Source organism: Lycium barbarum, chromosome 12 (genome assembly GCF_019175385.1).
Source record: "Lycium barbarum isolate Lr01 chromosome 12, ASM1917538v2, whole genome shotgun sequence".
Classification (NCBI taxonomy): Eukaryota; Viridiplantae; Streptophyta; class Magnoliopsida; order Solanales; family Solanaceae; genus Lycium; species Lycium barbarum.
Genome location: NC_083348.1, coordinates 89390714 through 89411584, shown reverse-complemented (window position 1 = coordinate 89411584; position 20871 = coordinate 89390714). Strand labels below are relative to the sequence as shown.

The 20871-nt window shown below is 34.8% G+C and overlaps 1 protein-coding gene and 1 non-coding gene across 2 annotated transcripts; one reads left to right on the top strand and one right to left on the bottom strand.

Moving 5' to 3' along the window:
• Nucleotides 1-72, bottom strand: TRNAG-UCC (transfer RNA glycine (anticodon UCC)). Its single transcript has one exon. It is a non-coding gene; the product is annotated as a tRNA-Gly (tRNA).
• An 8734-nt stretch (nucleotides 73-8806) lies between these two features.
• LOC132621574 (uncharacterized) lies at nucleotides 8807-11904 on the top strand. The gene is made up of 2 exons (XM_060335900.1): nucleotides 8807-10313; nucleotides 11415-11904. Exons 1-2 carry the CDS (start codon nucleotides 8946-8948, stop codon nucleotides 11772-11774), a joined length of 1728 nt encoding a protein of 575 aa, XP_060191883.1. The 5' UTR covers nucleotides 8807-8945; the 3' UTR covers nucleotides 11775-11904.
• The last annotated feature ends 8967 nt before the right edge of the window (nucleotides 11905-20871 follow it).

The window sequence follows — 20871 nt, the reverse complement described above, 5'->3', positions numbered from 1 at the left end:
TGCGTCTGCCGGGAGTCGAACCCGGGTCTATTGCTTGGAAGGCAATTATCCTAACCGTTGGACTACAGACGCTTGTACACTAGGTGAGTCGAAATGTGACTTACATATTATTAAGTCAACCAGGAAACATCCCAATAACACATCTAAGAACTAAACATTAGAAAATAAAACTTGTAAGATGGTATTTACATCATAAGAATCGGAGTACTAAAATATAAATTGGATGCCTAGCAAAATTGGTTCAAAATTTCAAAGTTGATCATACACCTTTGGTAAAAAGGCATAATAAACTCGACTTCTATTATAAAGATGACATTTTAAGATTTTTTACCCTCTCAACAGTTCCAACGGTACTTTGAAATTCCATAACTTTTACATAGAAGTAGCAAATTACGTGCCTAAAGCTTTGTATGTATTAATGATTTTTTTTTTTTTTGGGGGGGAATACTAGGAAAGGGATGGTTACCCCTTGTCCCCCGGTTCATAAGACTACTTTTGATAGGAGTCAAAAGGTGATGAATCAAAGCTATGTCCTTAAAAGGGCATGGTTATATCAATTACTATAGAAATAAATTTTCAACATCTCCAAAATTGAAAGGAGTGTACGAAATCAGATTTTTTAACTTTTGTTTCACCTTTGCCAAACAAATTAAAGAGGACAAAAAATGCTTTTCCTAAGGCCAGCATTTAGATGCTAAGAAACTTTTGTGGAGCTAATAATGTTGGCCGAGCCCATCATCACAACTTGGTGAAATTAAAAGGGAAACTTACATAAAAACTGCCTTTTAAGAGCAATTAACCGTTAATAATTATTTTTTTCATAATTACAATTCATAGCTATATTAGGCATTTTTGCTATATTTGATGTATTACACTGTTCAGTTATATTAGATGTCACATATATTTGACTGAATTTAAATGTATTCGAGCTGCCACGTAGTTGAATGTATCTCATATGTATTTGGCTCATATGTCTTGTATCTCATACGTATTTGAGCTTCTTGTCTTGTATCTAAATATATTTTTGCTTTTTGTCTTGTATCTGAATGTATTTGGCTTCATATTCATTCAGATTATTACATATGAGATACAATATGAGCCAAATACATATGACGAAAAATAATACAGTTCGCTGGGTTCGAACCTGGGCGGGCAGGGGCAGAGACCCACACCAATAGCCACTCCAGCCATGGCCGCCTGATGTATTTTGGTATAGTTATAAATGGTAATTTACAAAATCACTGTAGTTACTAAATATAAATAAATTAAAAGGTAGTTATGATCAATAATTACCACTTAGAGGTAGCTATGCCAAGTAATTATTCCAAATTAAAATGCATCTTGCTTCCAAATAGGCTTAAGTGACTAAAACACCCCTGAACTTGACACGTTTTGCAACTTGAGTCCCCAAACTATTGATGGACTTCAAGACACCCCTAAACTCGACAAAATGGGTTTTATTACACCCCCTGAGCTCATGATCCGGAGTGAGTGTAGTCACTCGCAGGTCTAGCTGTAAAATAAGGCTTATGTGGCCCTCGACAGGTAAAATATTAATGCCACGTGGCATTTTCATCCTATGTGTCCTCCACATAGATAAATTATTTTGGAAAAAAAATGTAAAACTGATTTTTTTTTTTATAAAAAATCTGGATCAATGAAATATTTATTTTAAATATGGAAAATTTGATTTTTAAAAAAAAAACTGAAAAACTACAGTTTTAATTAAAATATCTGTAAAAAATGGATTTGTTTTGTAAAAAAATAAATTAAAACTTGATATATTTTTAAAAGTGTCCTAAAAAATTCAGATTTCCATGATTTTTTTAAGACACTTCTTTAAAAAAGAACTGGAAAAACTGATTTTTTTTTTAAATGTGGAAAACCCATTTTTTTAAAAAAAAATAATCCCCAAAAATTAGATTATTTTTTAAATCTACAAAAAAATTATCAGTTTTCCATTTTTGTTCTTAAAAAAAAATTGTATCCCAGATTTTAAAAAATTCCAGGTTTTTAATCAAAAATTCAATTTTTCAGATTCTTTTTTAGAAAAATGGGTTTCTTTAGTTTTCCAGATTTTTAAAAAGTCCAGGTTTTTTAATTAAAAAAAATCAATTTTCCAGATTTTTTTTAAAAATAATGGGTTTCTCATTTTTCAAGATTTAAAAAGTTCCAGATTTTTTAATAAAAAATCCAGTCCAGATTTATTTTAAAAAAATGGGTTTTCCACATTTTAAAAAAAAAATAGTTTTTTCTGATTTTAAGAAAATATACTTTTTAATGAATTTTCCAAAATTGATTTTTTTTTTTTTTAAAAAAAAGCTGACGTGGCACCTCTCACGCGCCTATTGGCATGTGACTACACTTGCTATGCCATGTGGCAGCTCGGGGATGAATTAAGACTCATTTTACCAAGGTTAGAGGTGTCTTGAAGCGCAACAATAGTTTGGGAACTAAAGTTGCAATTCGTACCGAGTTTGGGGGTATTTTAGTCACTTAAGCCTTCCAAATATGGTGGCCCAACTACTACTTTATAAAAGACCAATAGTTCTATATTCATAATTGATGCCCAACTAGTACATGTGAGCATCTTCCACAATGAATGCAAGCTTCTAGCTCAGCCTGTTTGGATTGACTTATATTAGGTGCTTTTAAGACACAATTGCTTTTAAACACTTTTATAGTGCTTGGGTAAGATGAAAAAAGTACTTTTAAGCATTTATTTTTAAGCCAAAATAATAAAAATCAGTCAACAATTATAAGTTTATCATTCCTAACTTATGGCTTATAAGCAAGCCCATCCAAACAAACTATAAAGTTAAATATGTTTTTGATCAGGTCACCCCCCTTCGGCTCAATAAAAACCTGAATTAAAACAGTTCGGTTAGGCCTAGGATGGGGCTGGGCTGGGGGGCCTAGTGAGGGCCCCGGGGGGGGGGGGGGGGGGGGGGGAGGTTGAACAAGGAGCCCGGTAGACCGGCCAAGGTGCGAGCCCGGGTCTTGCCCACCAGGCACCAACATGATTAGTTGCCAAATTTTCTTTCATAACAATATTAGTAGCAGAATCTAATTCAAAATTTTAAATGATATGTCAGATAGACATAAAGTAAACTAACAATAGAAATAAAGCTAGTTGTAAATGGTTGAAACTTTAACTGACCATAATTTTGTGCTTGTTTATCTAATTTATATGATTCTTTTATGTTCGTATAATTTTCCGAGACCTAAATTGATGACCGAGCCAATTTCGAGAATAACAATCATTTTCCTGTTCAATTTAATTTTTTCGAAAATTGATGCAAATTTAAATGTAATGAAGCAATGCCAATTTTATTAATGGAGCAAATACAAAAATAAATGAAGCATAAATAAATGGGAAAAAGACACAAATGGCCGCTAGGCCATAAATAATCCTATGCGCCGGCCCATCTATTCCCAAACCCAAAGTCAGCCCATAAACTATTCCATTTGGTAGCCAAATCTATAGCAGGCCTTTTGTGGCGACTTTTAGTAGCCACAAAAGATTTAAAAAGTCGCCACTAAAGGCTGGGTGGTCCAACAGCCCCATAACTTTTTGTGGCGACTTTTAGGGCTGCTACAGAAAAATCAGGCTTTTTAGTGGCAATTAAAAAAGTCGTCACTAAAGGTTAAATATCCCAAAACATGTATAATATTTGTATATTTAATGAGAAATATCCCAAAAAACTCTGAGGCGATTTTTGTATATAATATGTATCGTTTGTGTATAAAAATATGTAACAGTGCCTATGTATAATGTGTAGAAATTGTATAAAATATGAATCACTAAGGTATGTATCATTTTTGTATATAATATGTATCATTTGTGTATATAGGATGTATTATAGAATAGAAACTTGTATCATTTTTGTATAGAAAGTGTATATATAAATCCAGCATGTGTATATAAACTATATCAGTCTTGTATAGAAAGTGTATCATACGTATAAAAAATGTATCATAGAAACCGTATAATTGTGGTATATAATATGTATCACTATTGTATATGTTAAAAATAAATATCATATATGTATAATTTATGTATAATAAATGTAAGATTAATTTCAGCATATGTATATAAAATGTATAATTCTTGTATATAAAGTGTATATATAATTTCAACATATGTATATATGCTGTAGCAGCCCTTTAGTGGCGACGTTTTTGTGACGACTTAGTCGCCACAAAAAGTCTTTTTTTTTAAGCGCTGGGCTGTTGGGCTGGCCAGCCTTGACATTATTTTGGGCCGACCGGCCATTTCTTGGCATTATTTTGGGCCGAACGGACACCTAGTGGGATTAAGCCCAAACAGTGATTAAATGTGGAATTAGTTTGGCTGAGTGGACACACAGTGTCCTTTTCCCTAAATAAATTGACCCAGCGCAGCTCGGCCGAGCCCACCTAAGGGCTGGTCCACACACCATTTTCTCTTGCAAAATTGGGCCCCAAAGGGGTCCAGTAAACAGGTTTAAGTAAAGTTGCATTTCAAAATTTTAAGACGTTATCCGTAGAGTCGAGTTCATCCATCTTCTTTCATAATCGGTATCGATTTAGTATAACTTTTGTGATACGTAGATTAACAGTGTATAGTACCTTTACACCATCATATTATGTTTTATGCAATGTAACTATATACAACAAACACTGTGTGATCGATAACTTGAAAATTGAGTGAATAGCATGCTATAATTTGTTAAACTATGCTCATAGTGTGTATATATTCACAGTGTTTACGTTTCCTGCATAAGTAGCTCCATCTAAACTGATTTGCGTTAATGCATGATTCTTTTGTGAATTCACTTTTTTGATTCCATCTTAACGGTAAAATTAAAGTAACACGGACACCATGGTCGAATTCTTTAAAAAAGGAAGAGGCTATATTGTAGTCAAAAAAGAAATCTTAGTTGTAAAAATGGAATTGCACACAAATTCATGGGATTTGCACAGAAATCAAAGTTAACTGCTTTAGGATCCATAGGAAAGGAAATTTGGTATAATTGTCTTGTGATTTGGAAATCCAGTTAAGATTTTGGTCCTGCTTGACCCAGACACCTCCCTTTGTCTTTGCCATTTACTAATTTTTAATTTTATGCTCATGGACTAGTCTGCTTCCCTCTTTTTATAGACACAACAAACCCCACTTGATGAATTGGCCAACCGACCATTCCTCAATTGTGTTCCTTTTCAAACTTCTTTATTGAGTTCACTATGCAACCATCTTTTGATTATTTTGCTAGCTCATAGATTGAAGGTATTTGGTGAAAGAGAAATTAAGGGTAATCCATTTCTGCAAATCTCGATGTTTTTTTAAATATTACTAGTTCTTTAAATTGAGGATAGTCGTGGATTCAGGAATTTAGATGTTGCGCGGAAAAGTAAAAATTTGAAGTTTACGAGTTGTGAATTTGTCGCAAATCCCATATCTTATTTCTTGTAGAAAAAAAAAATTACATCATGGGAAGGGGAGGGGTTAATATGCCACTGATGGATTTGAACCCCTCCACCTCAACTGCAAAACACAAGGAACTTGCAAAATGAACTAGCTTTTCAACCCCCCATAGCTCGTATTAGTTATTAAGTTTGCAGTTAAATACATATACATATATAATTGATTTCCTAATAACAAAAAGCGGTCTCAGCAAAAGTTACTGAGTATTTACAAAACCATGCTTAGTATTGTAGCTCCGCCACTAGATGATGTTCAAGGCCGGCCAAAGGGTTAAGCGGCCAAAGGCACCGCTTTAGGCCCCAACTTGCACATCACATTGATCATCATTGACTACCTAAGCTTCCATCAATGGATGTATTTGCTTACTCTGCTCATCCATATTTAATAATATTTTAAAGGGAAAAGGGTCAAAAATACCCCTTTACTTTAGAAAAAGGGCTAAAAATATCCTTCAAACCTATTTTGGGTCAAAAATACCCCTCCCATCCTTAACGTTTTCAAATATACCCCTGTCTTGACGGAAATTATCCCCCAAAATAACCCGAAATCATTTTTTAAACTCGGTCCATCATTTAAACCCGACCTAACTAAATAATAACCGATAAGATCCCCTTATTCCCCCAATTCCATCAAACTTCATACCTATGTATCGGGGGAACAAGGGGATCTTATGGGTTATTATTTAGTTGGGTCGAGTTTAAATAATGGAGTGAGTTTAAAAAAGGATTTCGGGTTATTTGGGGGGATAATTTCCGTCAAGACAGAGATATATTTGAAAACTTTAAGGATGAGAAGGATATTTTTGACCCAAAATAAGTTCGGAGGATATTTTTAGCTCTTTTTCCAAAGTGGAAGAATATTTTTGATCCTTTTCCCTTTAAAATATTATTAAATCTGGATGAGCAGAGTTAGCAAATACATCCATTGATGGAAGCTTAGGTAATCAATGATGATCAATGTGATGTGCAAGTTGGCAAAATAGCTTTATGTTACAAAAATAATAAATTTGTTAGATACATTTTAGGCCTCTTATTAATATCTAGCTTTAGGCCACATAACTAGTTGAACCGCTCTGATGATATTGTGAGTTAGTTATAAGTTAAAAGAATGGGTTCTAAAACCTAAGCTATATACAAGGAGAGATACAACTTTTAGTTACTACGTTCATATGAACCCAGTGCTTTTAACACATAATTTAAATTATGTGTAAAAATTCATTAAAATTATAACAAATATATATCAATTCATAATCTTAAAAATACCCTCATTCAATGAGAAAAACCATAAATATTGAACCTATAAAACTTAAATACGGAAAACGCCTCGGCCAGGAAAATCTGAATTATCTTACCTATGTGGTGAGTTGTACTTGAAGTTTTGAAGTTTCCCCAATTACAACTTACAAGCCAGTTAAATTTTGAAAGTCATTAGTTTACATACCTACTTGCTTTAAATATTGAATTTTTGATACTGAATACGTGCCAAGGAAAGAGGGAATCGTGAGTTATTGAAACGTTAAACAACAGAGTTCAATCCATTTTAGCTATAGGCCTATAGCTAAGAAGAAAAATAAACCACAATTTTCTTTCCCAAGTTATGCACATTATAACTTCTTAAGTGAAAAATATAATTGACTTAAAAGATATGTCTCAGTTTTTCTTATCGTTATCGAAACAAAGTCGGAATTATACTAAGATCAGTTCTCCTAAATTTTGTGAGAAAACAAAATGTATAGTACTCAATTGTTTTAGAAAATAACAACAGTAAGAACTAAAGATTACCAAAATAAGGTGAAACAAAAAGGGGAAAGTGGAGTGAAAGGACACAGAAACCGCAGATAAACTGAAAAAGCTTCACAAAACAAAGAATAAAATATTCTGATCCTACCCCGTATAATGCAGATAAAGCATCCATAAAAGTCGTGCCCATTGGCCAAAACAGTACTAGGCGTACTCCATTTTTATGGGTAGAATAAATTGCCCTACCCTCACCCTGCAAAGAACAAGGTGTAGTAGAATACACCTTTTAATTTGAAAAAACATGTAATTAGGCAAATTAATTACTATTAATAATACGGAATTTGGAACCTAAGTAAAATGACTGACAAATATCCTCAGTTAATCTTTTGATCTAAAAATTATCTCAACATTTGTTTTAGGATCAAATATACCCCGAAACTAACCGACCAACTAGCTTAAATCGGATTTCATCTATTGTTGTTCCAATTTTAATTTATTGGACGATGACCATTTCTTCTCTCTCATTTTATAATACACTAATGAAGACTGAAGTCGACATGCCAGTTGCTCAAGAAAGCAGACTAGCTTGCATGATTATTTGCTTAATTTTTTCTGAATTGTTGGAATAGTATTTTTAATTTTCAATCTTAACGGCAACTGGCAACTAATGTTTGCAATCATTTTTCTAAGGAAATAAAGATAATCATATACTAACAGTAGACCATGGCGATCCACTGGGTGAAGATCAAGTAGTAAGAACTAAGAAGTACTATATAACAAAAACTTGAGTAGATAATGTTTGAATCAGTTAAGCAGTTAACAATTTGAGGCGTGTCCAAAAAAATTAATACAGTATTTAAGAAAATTCACTCATGCAACTATTAATAAGAGTTTATCGACAATTCCACAAACAAAAGACAGCTTCAATGTGCAAGAAACTTATAGATTAGAAATGTACAATAGTAGCATTTTTTAGAACACGCCCAAAAGGTTCAGGATTTTTAGTTTTAGGAGTACATTTGAACCCAAAACAAACATTGAGAGCTTTTAAATCAAAACATTAATTGAGTGTATTTGTGAGTCATTTTCAATACGTTAGGAGTATTTTTGGCCTTTTTCCGTTAACATGTAAATTTTCATAGTTTTATATCTCTTTCTTCATATTTTTCACAATTCACCTTAATTTGCTTCCTCGATAATTCTAAAATAACAATATAATAGGTAGTTCTTTGTAACTGGAAAAATAGTCGATCGTCGGATCTCTACATCACACCCTTTGAGGTGCAGTCCTATTAATGTGAGATGCTTTATATACTAGATTGCCTTTTTTGCCCTCGCAGAGAAAGAAGTATCTCATCCAGCTCTTTCTTTTTATAATAATTTTAATTTAATATTAGCATTTGCATACTTTAAATCACTTGACTGTTCCTTTTTAAGCAGTCTCCAAAAGTCCAGACAGATTTAATTAAAATGAAAAATTATGTATTTTTATTCGAAAAACTTAGTTTCTTCGAATTTTGAAAATTTTGTCACAGATCACAACACAGTATCAGAGTCCTCTTTACTCCCCCACTTCCTGTGTACAAATGTAATGAAGGCATGATGAAGCACCATACACAAAAGGACCACTTTACCCTTTACCTTTCTCGTTCTTCAATAACATTCCATTCCACAATTACACTCCATTCTTTCCTCTACTTAACAAATATCTGCTTCCCAATTCTCAATTTCACATAATAATGTCGACAACATCGCCGGCGATGACGTCATCAACTATAAAACCAGTAGATTACAAACATAGCCCTGTACATTACGCCGTCGTTTTAGGCGATCACTCTACTCTAACCAAACTCGTCTCTTCTCTTCCTAAACTCGCTAATCCAACTCAGATACACACCGAGTCCGACTCACTTTCACAGGAAAAATTCGCTGATCAAATCTCAACCGTCCTTGACCGACGTGATAACCCTAACCGTGAAACTCCGTTACATCTGGCCGTCCGTTTGAATGACGTGTACGCTGCTCGTACGCTCGCCGTTGCCGGTGCTGATATTTCGTTACAGAATGCTAATGGTTGGAATGCTTTACAGGAAGCAATTATGCGGCGATGTTCTGATGTTGTTTCGGTTTTAGTACAACATCATCATTTAGGTGCTTGGTCTAAATGGCGTCGTCGTTTACCTCGTCTTGTTGCTGTTCTTCGTAGAATGCGTGATTTCTACATGGAAATTAGTTTCCATTTTGAGAGTTCTATTGTTCCATTTGTTGGTAAAATTGCACCTTCTGATACCTATAAGATCTGGAAACGTGACGGTAATCTAAGAGCCGATACATCATTAGCTGGTTATGATGGATTGAAAGTTCAACGAGCTAATCAGAGTTTTCTCTTTCTCGGTGACGGTGACTTCAATTTCGATATTCCAGCTGGTTCATTGCTTGTTTTGAATCACGATGAACGTAAAATGTATGATGCTTTTGAGAATGCTGGTTCTCGTTTAAGCGATTCTGATATATCGAGTTTCTGTAATCAAACAAGTGTTTATCGACCTGGAATGGACGTAACAAAATCAACACTAGTTAGTCGTACAAATTGGAGAGGTCAAGACAAAACGGAGAATGTTAATGAATGGAAAGCTAGGGTTTATGATGTGAATAACGTTGTTTTCAGCTTCCGATCACGGAAAATCACCGGAGCTGAAAGTGAACAAGTTCTTCCATTAGATTTAGAACTAGAAGAAGATTCCGATGACGGATTCCTTGTCGCAGAGAATCCACGATTTAGCGTATGTGACAGACAAAGACGTCATAGCAGTTTCATTAGAGAGGAAAGAGAGTTCGTTACAGTTTCTCGGAAAAGTGTTGATATTATACCGGAGCCACGGCGGAGAACGGCGGCAGCGGCGATACCGGTTGCGCCGTTACCGAATACGAAGGAGAAAGAGTACGTGAAGAGTTTGAAACCGTCTGTTTGGTTAACGGAACAGTTTCCGTTAAAGACGGAGGAGTTGTTGCCGTTACTTGATATATTAGCTAACAAAGTTAAAGCCGTTAGACGAATGAGAGAGCTGTTAACTACCAAGTTTCCTCCAGGGACATTTCCAGTAAAGGTAAGGGGTAAAATTGGTATTTTAGTTTAAATTCTTTTTGCTCCCACGGGATTTTCATTAGTCATTTCTTCTGATGAAAGGTTTGATATTTTGTTTACTGTTTTTTCGCTCTTTATTTCTTCTTTTCATGGCACAAGCTAAAGACGTTAGCTGTGGTCTGTTTTGCTTCAGCTCCTGTGACACTTTTCCTAGTGTTTAACGCAAAGAACCTTCCTGGGGCCTACTTTAATTACAATTTACCTAGGTGTATTTTGTTGGGTCACATTTGGGTTCAAGATTTAATCCTAGGGTTTGGCCACACAAATTTTGATTTGGTGCCAATATTATAACTAGCTCCACACATCTGTTCAAAAAAACGGTTTACCATATATATTTATACTAAATTAAAACTGATAGGATCAGTGTTACAGAGTTGAGTGTTATATATATTCTTACTTTAGTTTGTAATTCTTAAATTTAAGTTATTTAGTTTGTTATAAGATCAAGTGTCTGTAAGTTTTTCTAATTAGTCACACTTATTCTTTTTAAAATTCAGGGAGTCATTTGGCAGGTATCTTTGAAGTAAATTTTATCACTTAATATGATTAATTGTAATATTAATTTATAAGTAGCTTAGGACAAAAATAAGTAAGTTCATTTAAGTTATTTCACATTACTATGCTTCTCAATAGTAAGTGAAATTTTATATCTAGGAAGCTTTTAACTACATATGTAGATCAATTTGAACTTTGAAATTGAAGGTATCTTGGGTATGAAATATTCACTATCGTATAGGTGCATCACCCATCAATGTTTGAGACGTCCAAAATAGATAAAGCATGATATAAAAAAGGAAATTTTCTTTCACTACCCAATAGAGTGCACCTTTTTTTTTATATATAAATAAATATTTTAATTACACGTACAGAGAGTATGAGTGCCTCCACTATTCCATCAACTTGCTTCTGCCACAAGTTGTTGGGTAAAGCCGTTCCACGAGGGACCCCGCTTAAATCTATGCGGGACCAATCTGTTTCTTAACTTTGATTTGAATGCGTATATGTCTGTGATTCAACTTTTTGAATGATCTAACGGCAATTATTTTGTTTTGGGTGATGATAGTTGGCAATACCCGTGGTCCCTACAGTGAGGGTAGTAATCACATTCACAAAGTTTGTGGAGTTGCAACCAATTGAACAGTTCTACACTCCATTTTCAAGTCCAAGGCACCTTCTTCATGGTGGTAGTGAGGATGATACTTCAGGCAGCAATTACCATTCACTTCCATCATCGTCGTCTTCATCGTCATCGTCGTGGCTGTCGAGGAGCAATAGCAGGTCCACGAGTAAGCAGCCACAGCAGAGCTGCAATGGTGGACAACAAGCAGATCCATTTGCAATACCTATTGGTTATAGTTGGAGTAGTTTTGATGAGAAGAATAGGAAAATGAAGAAATCTAAGTCTACTAGGAGAACTAAGTGATTGTCTTACTAGTAGTAATTCTTTTTAACTTCGAATGTGATCAACTGCTCTGTTTTTTTTGTTCAATTACTTCCTAATTTCTAATATAGTTTGTAGATATTAAGGAGAATCTAACTTTGAATCTCCTAAACTCTTGTTCTTGGCTTCTCAATTCTCAAAATAGTTGTTATTCGACTGAGTTTTCTCAATCCGACCTTACTTAGAAGTACAGAAAAGATCATAATTCATTGAATGGAAATAATAAAAAATTTCATGAACTGCTTTGACTTTAGAATTAAGTACATCATTAGCTAAGAAGGAGAAAAAATGTGGAAGCTCAGTCTGAATGTCAATCAATCATGTTGCGTGATAAAAGCTGAGTTTCTTATAAGAGGACGTACTATGGTGTGGAAGTACTGCCTGCAAATATTTTGCAATGTGACACAAGGCCATGTTAGAAGGGCTATTGTGGGGTTGTAGATATTATACTTGTTGCTCAAAGCAAAGACATTCTTTTTTCGGTTTTTTTCCGACAAAGCAAAGACATTTTGACTTGTGTAATTTTTTTCCCCCCAATAATTAGCAACTACCACATGAAGGGGCAAATTATGATTTAAGAAGTCAAAAATAGATGAAAACTAGATATAGTACTATAGATAGAGGTTGATTTTTTTACCAATACCTCAGACTTGATGTATTCAATCATTTTTTACATCAATTTTATGTCAAACTATTCACAGAAAAGGTTTTTCTATGGGTCTCTTTTCTCTGCATCTCAAACCAAGACCAGATGGTACTAGTAATTGTTTTTACTTGCTGTCATTGTTGTTTTAGCTTTATGGTGCATTCTCATGATTCTATCATATCTTCTTTTGTATCTTTTTCTTTTACACAGGGATAATTAAGTTACGCAAAGAGTTCGTCCCAATAACTTCTCATGCTTGTAAAATTTTATCTGGAATAAGAAAAGTCGACTAAACATGGGATGGTTATCTGGAAGAGAGATTTAGTAACATATATACTATAATGTTGGAGTCGATCAAATTACCTAAATGTGTGAGAATTGTTTACACTATCCGCAAATGGAACAAGTTATCACAAGCGTTACAAGCATTAAATATGATATAGTTAATTTGAATTGCAACGACTCCAGCTTTGAATGAAATTTGAAATGCAACGACTCTATCAATAGGGCAGTTGAACTACATTGAAGAGTAGACATGATATGGTTGGAAGAGCGTCTTTATTTGTAGTTCCACTCTATTCTCAGTTTTAAATACAAAGGATTTAATTTACTTCATCCAGAATCGTCGCAAAGTAAATAATCTTAGCCATTCTTGTGACAAAAACATAACGCACACTACATAGGGGGCCCTTCCAGTATAATATAGGTTGTCCATGGTTAAAACTTAGGGCCAAAATAAGCAGTCACAAAAGGTGTTAATTATATGTTGAGGAATTGGGGGGAAAGGGATTATATCAGGCCTCCTCTCTCCCAAAAATAAAAGCATAATTCTGAGTACCAAGGTCAACCCATCCAATTTTCGTGTGTTTAAAATGGGACAATTTGCAGGATTGGCCTTCGCTGGGGCGGTCTTTAATTTTTGGCCCTCAAAATGGTGGTCTTTAACTTTTGCCCTCCTGAAATTCTGCCTTAAGGCAGAATTTGCCCTTCTGAAATTTTGCAAATTCTGCCTTAAGGTTCTTAAAGGCATAATTTGCACATGGACAGAATTCTGCCCATGCAAATTCTACCTTAAGGCAGAAATGGCCTTGTGAAATTCTATCTTGCGAGTTTTTTTTTTTTAACTGAGTTGGGGTTCGAACCCACAATCTCGGGGTATTAGGCGAAATGCAAAAATTAAAGACCACCCCAAATGAAGGACAATCCGCGCAAAAAAAAGTTTAAAATGAATGATGTTAAAGAATCCATTATACACACACCCTTTAATGACGAGTCCGGAACAAAAATGACCCTAAAAAAAAAAAACGTGACATAAGTACCTTTAGCGCAGTAAAATACTGCGCTAAACCAAATTCTCTCTAGGAGTCCACCATTTTCCCAAAACAGCCTCTTATTACATTTTCACACTTTTTTATGTAGTTTAGCCATATATTAATCATGCTTTGAGACTCTGGAACTTCAATATTTTATATAGAACCCTACTTATATTTGTACGATTAATAAGGTAGGCTCAATACTTCAAGGATACGCAAAAGTTTGGATTGTCGTTTTAATGGTTAAAAAGTGCTCGAAGTCCTTTTTTGTTTGAAGACTTGTAGTCATTAGCTTTACGTTATTTATCTTTAGGGTTTCGTGTTATTTTTAAATTAATGTTTAACTTTATTGCGAATGTGTCACGTTTTTTATTTTATTTTATTATCAATTTAGGATGCGAAACTATAATAAATAATAAATACTAAGATAATATTTATAAATACAAATAAATATGCAAAAAATATATAATATTTACGATAAACTATACAAGACTAATGTATATACACTATCGTGGATGGGTCCCACATGTGTTATGCCTGAGACTATCCTTAGGCCTAAGGCTCATACCATCCCCACCGCCCTCGCCATCGTCTCCATCACCCTTTTTCCTCTTAATAACCGGGCGCTCCAAGTCATGATCATCTCCTCTTCCCCTGGCCCGTGCGCCCTTGACTAGAATGTGCTTCTTCTTGGGATCTGGTCCCGCTAGCAAGGGCAGAACCTCATGCTGACCTGGGTCTGGAAACTCGACCTCTTCCTCGTCGGGAGTCGCCACCGCAGGTGCCAAAGGATGAACCTGAAAAGTATATAATAATTAGTACTATTTCTTATTTATATTGAATACATTAACGTTTGTTGAATAATCAAACCTATGTATCAACAGGGGCCTGAGTAGGCTCCTGAGATGGGTCTGGTAGTGAATATGAGGTAGTTTCCTGAACGAGATGCTGTTCGAAGTCCAAATAGAGGTTATAAAAATTATGTCTAAGTTTAAACATTTACCTTATATTGAATAAAATTGATTTTAAGTAAAAATCTTACCTACACCTCGGTAGTCTCATGAGAAGATATCTCTGCCTCAGCAGGCTGATGAGAAAGCTCTTGAATGGGCTGCTCCTGTGGACTCACTGGCGTCGAATCTTAAAATATGAAAAAAACTAAATAATAAGTAACATACATATTTAAAATAAGTACTTTAAATAATCAAATATGTATTTTAAATATTGACCTTATATTGAATAAAACTAATTTTAATAAAAAGCTTACCAGTGGCTCGACAGTCACATGGGAAGATACTGTTGGCTCGTTAGGCCCATGAGAAAACGCCTGAGTGGGTGGCTCTGCTGGACCCACTGGCGCCGAATCCTAAAATATAAAATATTACTAAATAATGAGTAATATATATATATATATATATTTAAAATAAGTAATTTAAATGAACAAATAAGTATTAAATACTAACCGGGATAAAAAACTCATCGAAGTCAAGAATCCTGGCTCCTTCTAAATTCCTCACAAGCCGCTCATCAGCTAATGAAGCGCATAACGCCACCCAATCGACGTTATCACGCGCCTCCATGTAGGGGTGTACAAAGTAAACCGATAAACCGCACCAAACCGATAAACCGAGAAAAAAACCCGACTAGTGGTTTGGTTTGACTTGGTTTGGTGTTGAAAAAAAAAACCCGACCATAATTGGTTTGGTTTGGTTTTAGCTAAAAAAAGTCAAACCGAACCAAACCAACCCGACATTACATGTATTTAATTTTAAAAATATTTTATACAAAAAAATATTTATTTGTAATGTAATTTATAAATATTTCTTAAAAAATTTCGGTAGTTTTTAATCTATTATCATATTATTCAAGCTTGAACTTAGAATTTTGAATGTCAATAAGTTTTATATCCTATGGATGTTAGTAACTCATATAAAGTCCTAACCAAAACCAACTCAACACTAATACTAACAAAAGAAATTCAATTTACCACTAGGAATGACAATAATATTGGATATCTATTCTTTAGTTTTGCATAATTGGTTTACCGAGTGAAAATACATAACTTAAGTTTTTTTTTTCTTGTCATGTAATTAATATTTATTAGCCGTATTTATTTTAGCATGACTTAGTATTTTTAGATCATGGTCATTTTCTTTATGGCTTATTAATTAGCAGTATTTATTTTAACCCATTTTATTATCTTTTGTTGAATATTTTAATACAATGTCATCACTCTTCTCACATTTTGTGTTATTTTCTTATGAAACACTTTAATTATATAATTGTATCTTACTAGGACTAAAGAAATATTTGAAGTAAAAGTTATATGTTTTGTATCAAGACTATTCCGAAAAAAAATCCGAAAAACCCGAGAAAACCCGAGGTTGAAAAACCCGAATTTTATTGGTTTGGTTTGGTGTATAAATTTAAAAACCCGACGCAATTGGTTTGGTTTGGTGTTTAAAAAATCCGAACCAACCCGGTCCATGTACACCCCTACCTCCATGTATGCATTCTGGCTCGCTATGATGAAGACCCAGGTATCTCAGCAAGTAGGAGCACCGGCGTAAATGTAGGCGAGTCTCCAAGTGAGCTGCCACTGGCCTGGAACGGCTGCGGATGTACTAGAACGGGAACGTCCTCTGGAATGGGATCGACCTCATCTGCCTCATCTACCAGATGGTGTCCTCCACCACCAGATCCGCTAGCAGCAGCACCGCGTCCTCTACGCGCACGGTGTCCTCTAGCAGCACAACCTCCTCCTCTGGGAGTACTCGGTCCTCCTCCTAGCGCTGGCTGATACTCGGCCTTTGGAACAGGCTCCTGCATGCGCCTAATCTCTCCTACCTGCCGGATACCATGCGTAATCGCTGTACGACCACCAGCTGCATTTGTGTTCAACAGTAAAAAAAAAAGTTATTTGTGTAATTAAATAAATCTAAATACGATAAACTTACCAATGCCTTGTACTACCCCGCGAGTGCTGAGTATCCTACATCCCTAGCGGGACGCAAAGCTGGGTTGCCGATCAATCGGCGTGTGATCTGGTGATACCAGCGCATGTAATCCTTAATGGGAGTCAAATGGTCGACCACCGCTAAAGTGTCCTACCTGTTCTCCCAACGGTGGAGCTGGACAGTCATGAAAGCCAGAAAATCATCATCAACGGCAGCCCGATCGTCCTGCTGGTAGTGTCGGAGCTCATGACGGACGTTAGGGGGGTATACTCTGTGTATGCCCAAACTGTCATAAGACACGCTTGGGCATGTGGTCCTCTACGATGTCCAGGTGTATCAATGGACACCGTGACCTCCAAACCCCCTGACCTGCCCTGCAAAAGGTCGGCAAACCATCTAATATAGTAGCGTACGACATCCATATAAATACCAATCAGTGATCACCAAGTAGAAAAGACGTTTAATTAAATTAATAATGTAAAGTTAAATAGTTTTACCGCATTGTCTGTCATGTGATCAAGCTGGTCCCGGAATGGAAGAATACTGTGGTGCGTATCCACATCCTGGTCAAAAAATCAACACACATCACTGACAACACCAATAGACGCTCAGCATAGGCATATGTAAAGATATGCCAAAACAACACCGCCCCAGCTATAGTCTCCTAAGCGGTCCAGATGTTCCAAGAAAACCAAATATCGTAAACTAACAAAGGCACCTGGTGAGTTCGGGAACAAGATGCCCCCAAATATAATAAGCAGGTACAAATGGGCATGACGATCAACAACGTCTTGCTGGGTGCCGTCCTCAACAGGAGGCAGAGCCTTCAAAAGTGCAGAGTGCACTAATCTGAACCCGACTCTGTCCCGACATCTGGCCCTCGGCATCAAGCACGAAGTGGGTGAGCCTAGTCAACTCTGTCACCCATGTACTACCTGGAGGAGGCTCGTACCGAGTGTATAATGGCTCTCCATCTACCCGCAATTCAAAGAGGACCTCCACAACCTGAAGTGTAATCGTGGCCTCACCAGTGTGAAGATGGAAGGTATGTATCTCCGGCCTCCACCGCTCAATCATGGCCGTAATGAGCGCCCAATCATGCTGTACCCGACCAACGGACACGCAACGATAGATGCCGCCCCGAAACAATATCTCTAAGACGTGAGGGTGCGGAGGGCGCTCGCGTAAAAGAGTCCACGCTCTCTGCAGCCTACGGGGATGGAGCCTAGTCAATATCCCTATAGTACCAGCCCATAATAACTCTGACCTATGATTTCCTTGCAAAGACAATACTGATCTATCAGCGGGCCTCGGGTGAACAGCGGGCCCCGGGTGATCATCGAGCCCAGTGGGAACATTCGGATCCATGAAAGAATCTGGTCTGTACAAACTAAATTAGTCATTATTCTTGAAATGAAAGATAAATTATATTAACTAATTAATAATTTGTAGGGAATATGTGAATTATGTTGTATTATATCTTGTGAATAATTAACATGGGATGAACGATTTCACAAATAAATAAAATAACAATGGCATAATTAACATAATAGGAGATTACTATATTTTGGGGGTATGTAGTTTCTATGTACGTGCGTTGCACGAATATTTATTGTCGATTTTTATAATATTATTTATATTCTATTGATAAGCAACTTGGAAAAAAATATCTACTTATTATCTTGAATACAATATTTATTTTGAATGTATAAATCTTTATTAGAGAGTCTTTTCCAAAAATTATTTTCACTCTCCAACCAAATATTGAAAGGAAATAATTATTTTCAACATAACTTTCGTCATATTAAATGTGCAGTAAATTTGATATGTGATAGTAAGGACACATATGTGATGGCAAAGACTTTTAAGTTAATTAGTTTTGAATTATGTGATCGCAAAGACTTATACGTTAATTAGTTTGGGAATCGAAATTCAGCAGTAATATTTGTTTAGAACTCTATTTTGGATATGTGATATATTTTTAGTTGACCAAATAGCCAACACAACTATGATAAAATTAGACTAAAAGAGTATATTCGTAGACCACATATTTTCCTACAAACTTTACATTTTTATCATTAACTTATGTATTTATGAAAAGAAGAACTTTAACTATTCTTTTTTAGATAATCTTTTTTTATTTAACATATATATATTCATGCTTTAAAAATAATATAGATTTAACAATTCATAATCATTTACAACTTGTTTGGATGGTTGTTAACTATTGTATTATATTTTGTTGTTAGTTTAAATACAATGTTTGCTTTGATTGTTACTTTAATTTTATTGCATCGTGTCGTTAAATCCTACGTTATGTAAAGACGAAAGGTCCTATTTTATGTAACGACAGATTTGGTCCTATACAATACAACACGATACGATACATTATGAAACAATACATAACAATCATCCAAACAAAATGTTAACAAAATAATAATTCATTAACAATCAACTTCTTTCAATTCATAACCAATATTTAACAACTAATTAATTCATAATCAATATTTAACAAATAATCAATTAACAAAATAATAATTCATTAACAATTAACAATTCATAAATAATTAACAATTCATAAACAATTAACAAATTAACAACTCATAAGCATATAACAACTTAACAATTCATAAACATTTAACAAATTAACAATTCATATACATTTAACAATTAATGAATTTAACCAAAAAAAAAAAGGGAACAGTGGCAAAAGCCACTGCCCAGCCGATCAAACCCAAAAAAAAAAAGACTTTTTTTTTGGAAACTAACGATGATTAAATGTTAAACATGCGTACAATATAATGTATATAACAAATTAATAACAAAAGTTCATAGTTGAAAACCTTAATCGAAGATTTTTTGTAGAGTTGTGTTAATCGAGTTGTACGCCGCTTTTTCCCACAATTCGAGCTTAGAATCTTGCTCCTTGACTTGAATATACCAAGAATCTAAACTTTCCCGACGAAAATTAATAGAAAACGACGTTTTTATTATGTGGGGACCACCTTAAATCGCCTCCAATGGCGTTTTTGAAGTTTTTGGTAGTATATAGTTAACATTCTTTTAATAATTAATTCAAGCTACTTCATCAAAAATAATTAATTCAAGCTTTACAAATCACTTATTTATTAGTTTTTTCGTGTTGTCTCGACACTAATGAGGTACAATAAGAACAACCCCTCGTTCAACCTTTCGTGTGAATTAGAATATGGATTTCTTAATTTTTTGAATTTGTTTTTGTATATTTGGAACTGTAAAATTGTTTTGAAAAATCACAATAAGAAAGTTTGATTCTTCATGAAGTGATAGTGCCGTTACTTCACGCCACACTTAAAAAGGTAGGATTAGAATAGATCAAGTGACATACATGGCCAGTGCAACTTTTTGTATTATATTATGTGTATTGGTCTATTATAAAAGATTGTTTTTCATTATAGAGAATCAGAACTTATAGAATATCATTGCAATTTTTTGCTCTTTTCTCTTTTCCTCTTCTTAATTGCTGAGAAAGCTTTTAGTACGAGAGTCATCTAACACTACATGGTACAAGAAATTTCTTGTACAAGTGTAAACGGAATTTTGTAAAATGCAGTATATGCTAGAAGTCATAAGTTAATCATTGGTGAATTCTAGATTCAACTCTCTTTTTCAATTGGACTTTGATCATTATTATCAATTTCTTGTCATAAATCACAGAATAGTAATGAAGTAAAAAAAAAGTAGTTTATAGTTTTCCTAATCCTCGTAAAGTTGATATTTCATATACTATCTTTGAGTAGCTAGAGTAAAATTCGTATACCGCGATTTTGTGCTCATTACAGCATATCCTTTACATTGAATAGAAGTATACTTTTCATGATAAATTATACAACCTCTAACCTCGTCATAGGAGTCACCTTGACTTGTCTTTTCCTTATCAATTTTCCACGGTAATGTTAACGTGGGTACTATTCTAAATGTGATAAACTGATCATCGTGAGTTTACATACGTCCAAGGAATTTAGTAACATATTCCATCTCATTAATGTTAATTTAGAAGTCCATTGATATATCTATCCACTTGTTCGAGCTAAAGCAAGAGCGAAAAGCCAGGAGCGAGTGCCACAACAAAAAAGAAGCGAAGCAAACTTGGCTGGAGATCCAATGGAAGTTGGAGTAGTTGA

Bases quoted from the DNA above. Each gene is read 5' to 3' on its own strand.
- LOC132621574 (XM_060335900.1), top strand. From the start codon at position 8,946: ATGTCGACAACATCGCCGGCGATGACGTCATCAACTATAAAACCAGTA. The intron at 10,314-11,414 runs GTAAGGGGTAAA...GGGTGATGATAG, and splicing joins CAGGGACATTTCCAGTAAAG to TTGGCAATACCCGTGGTCCC.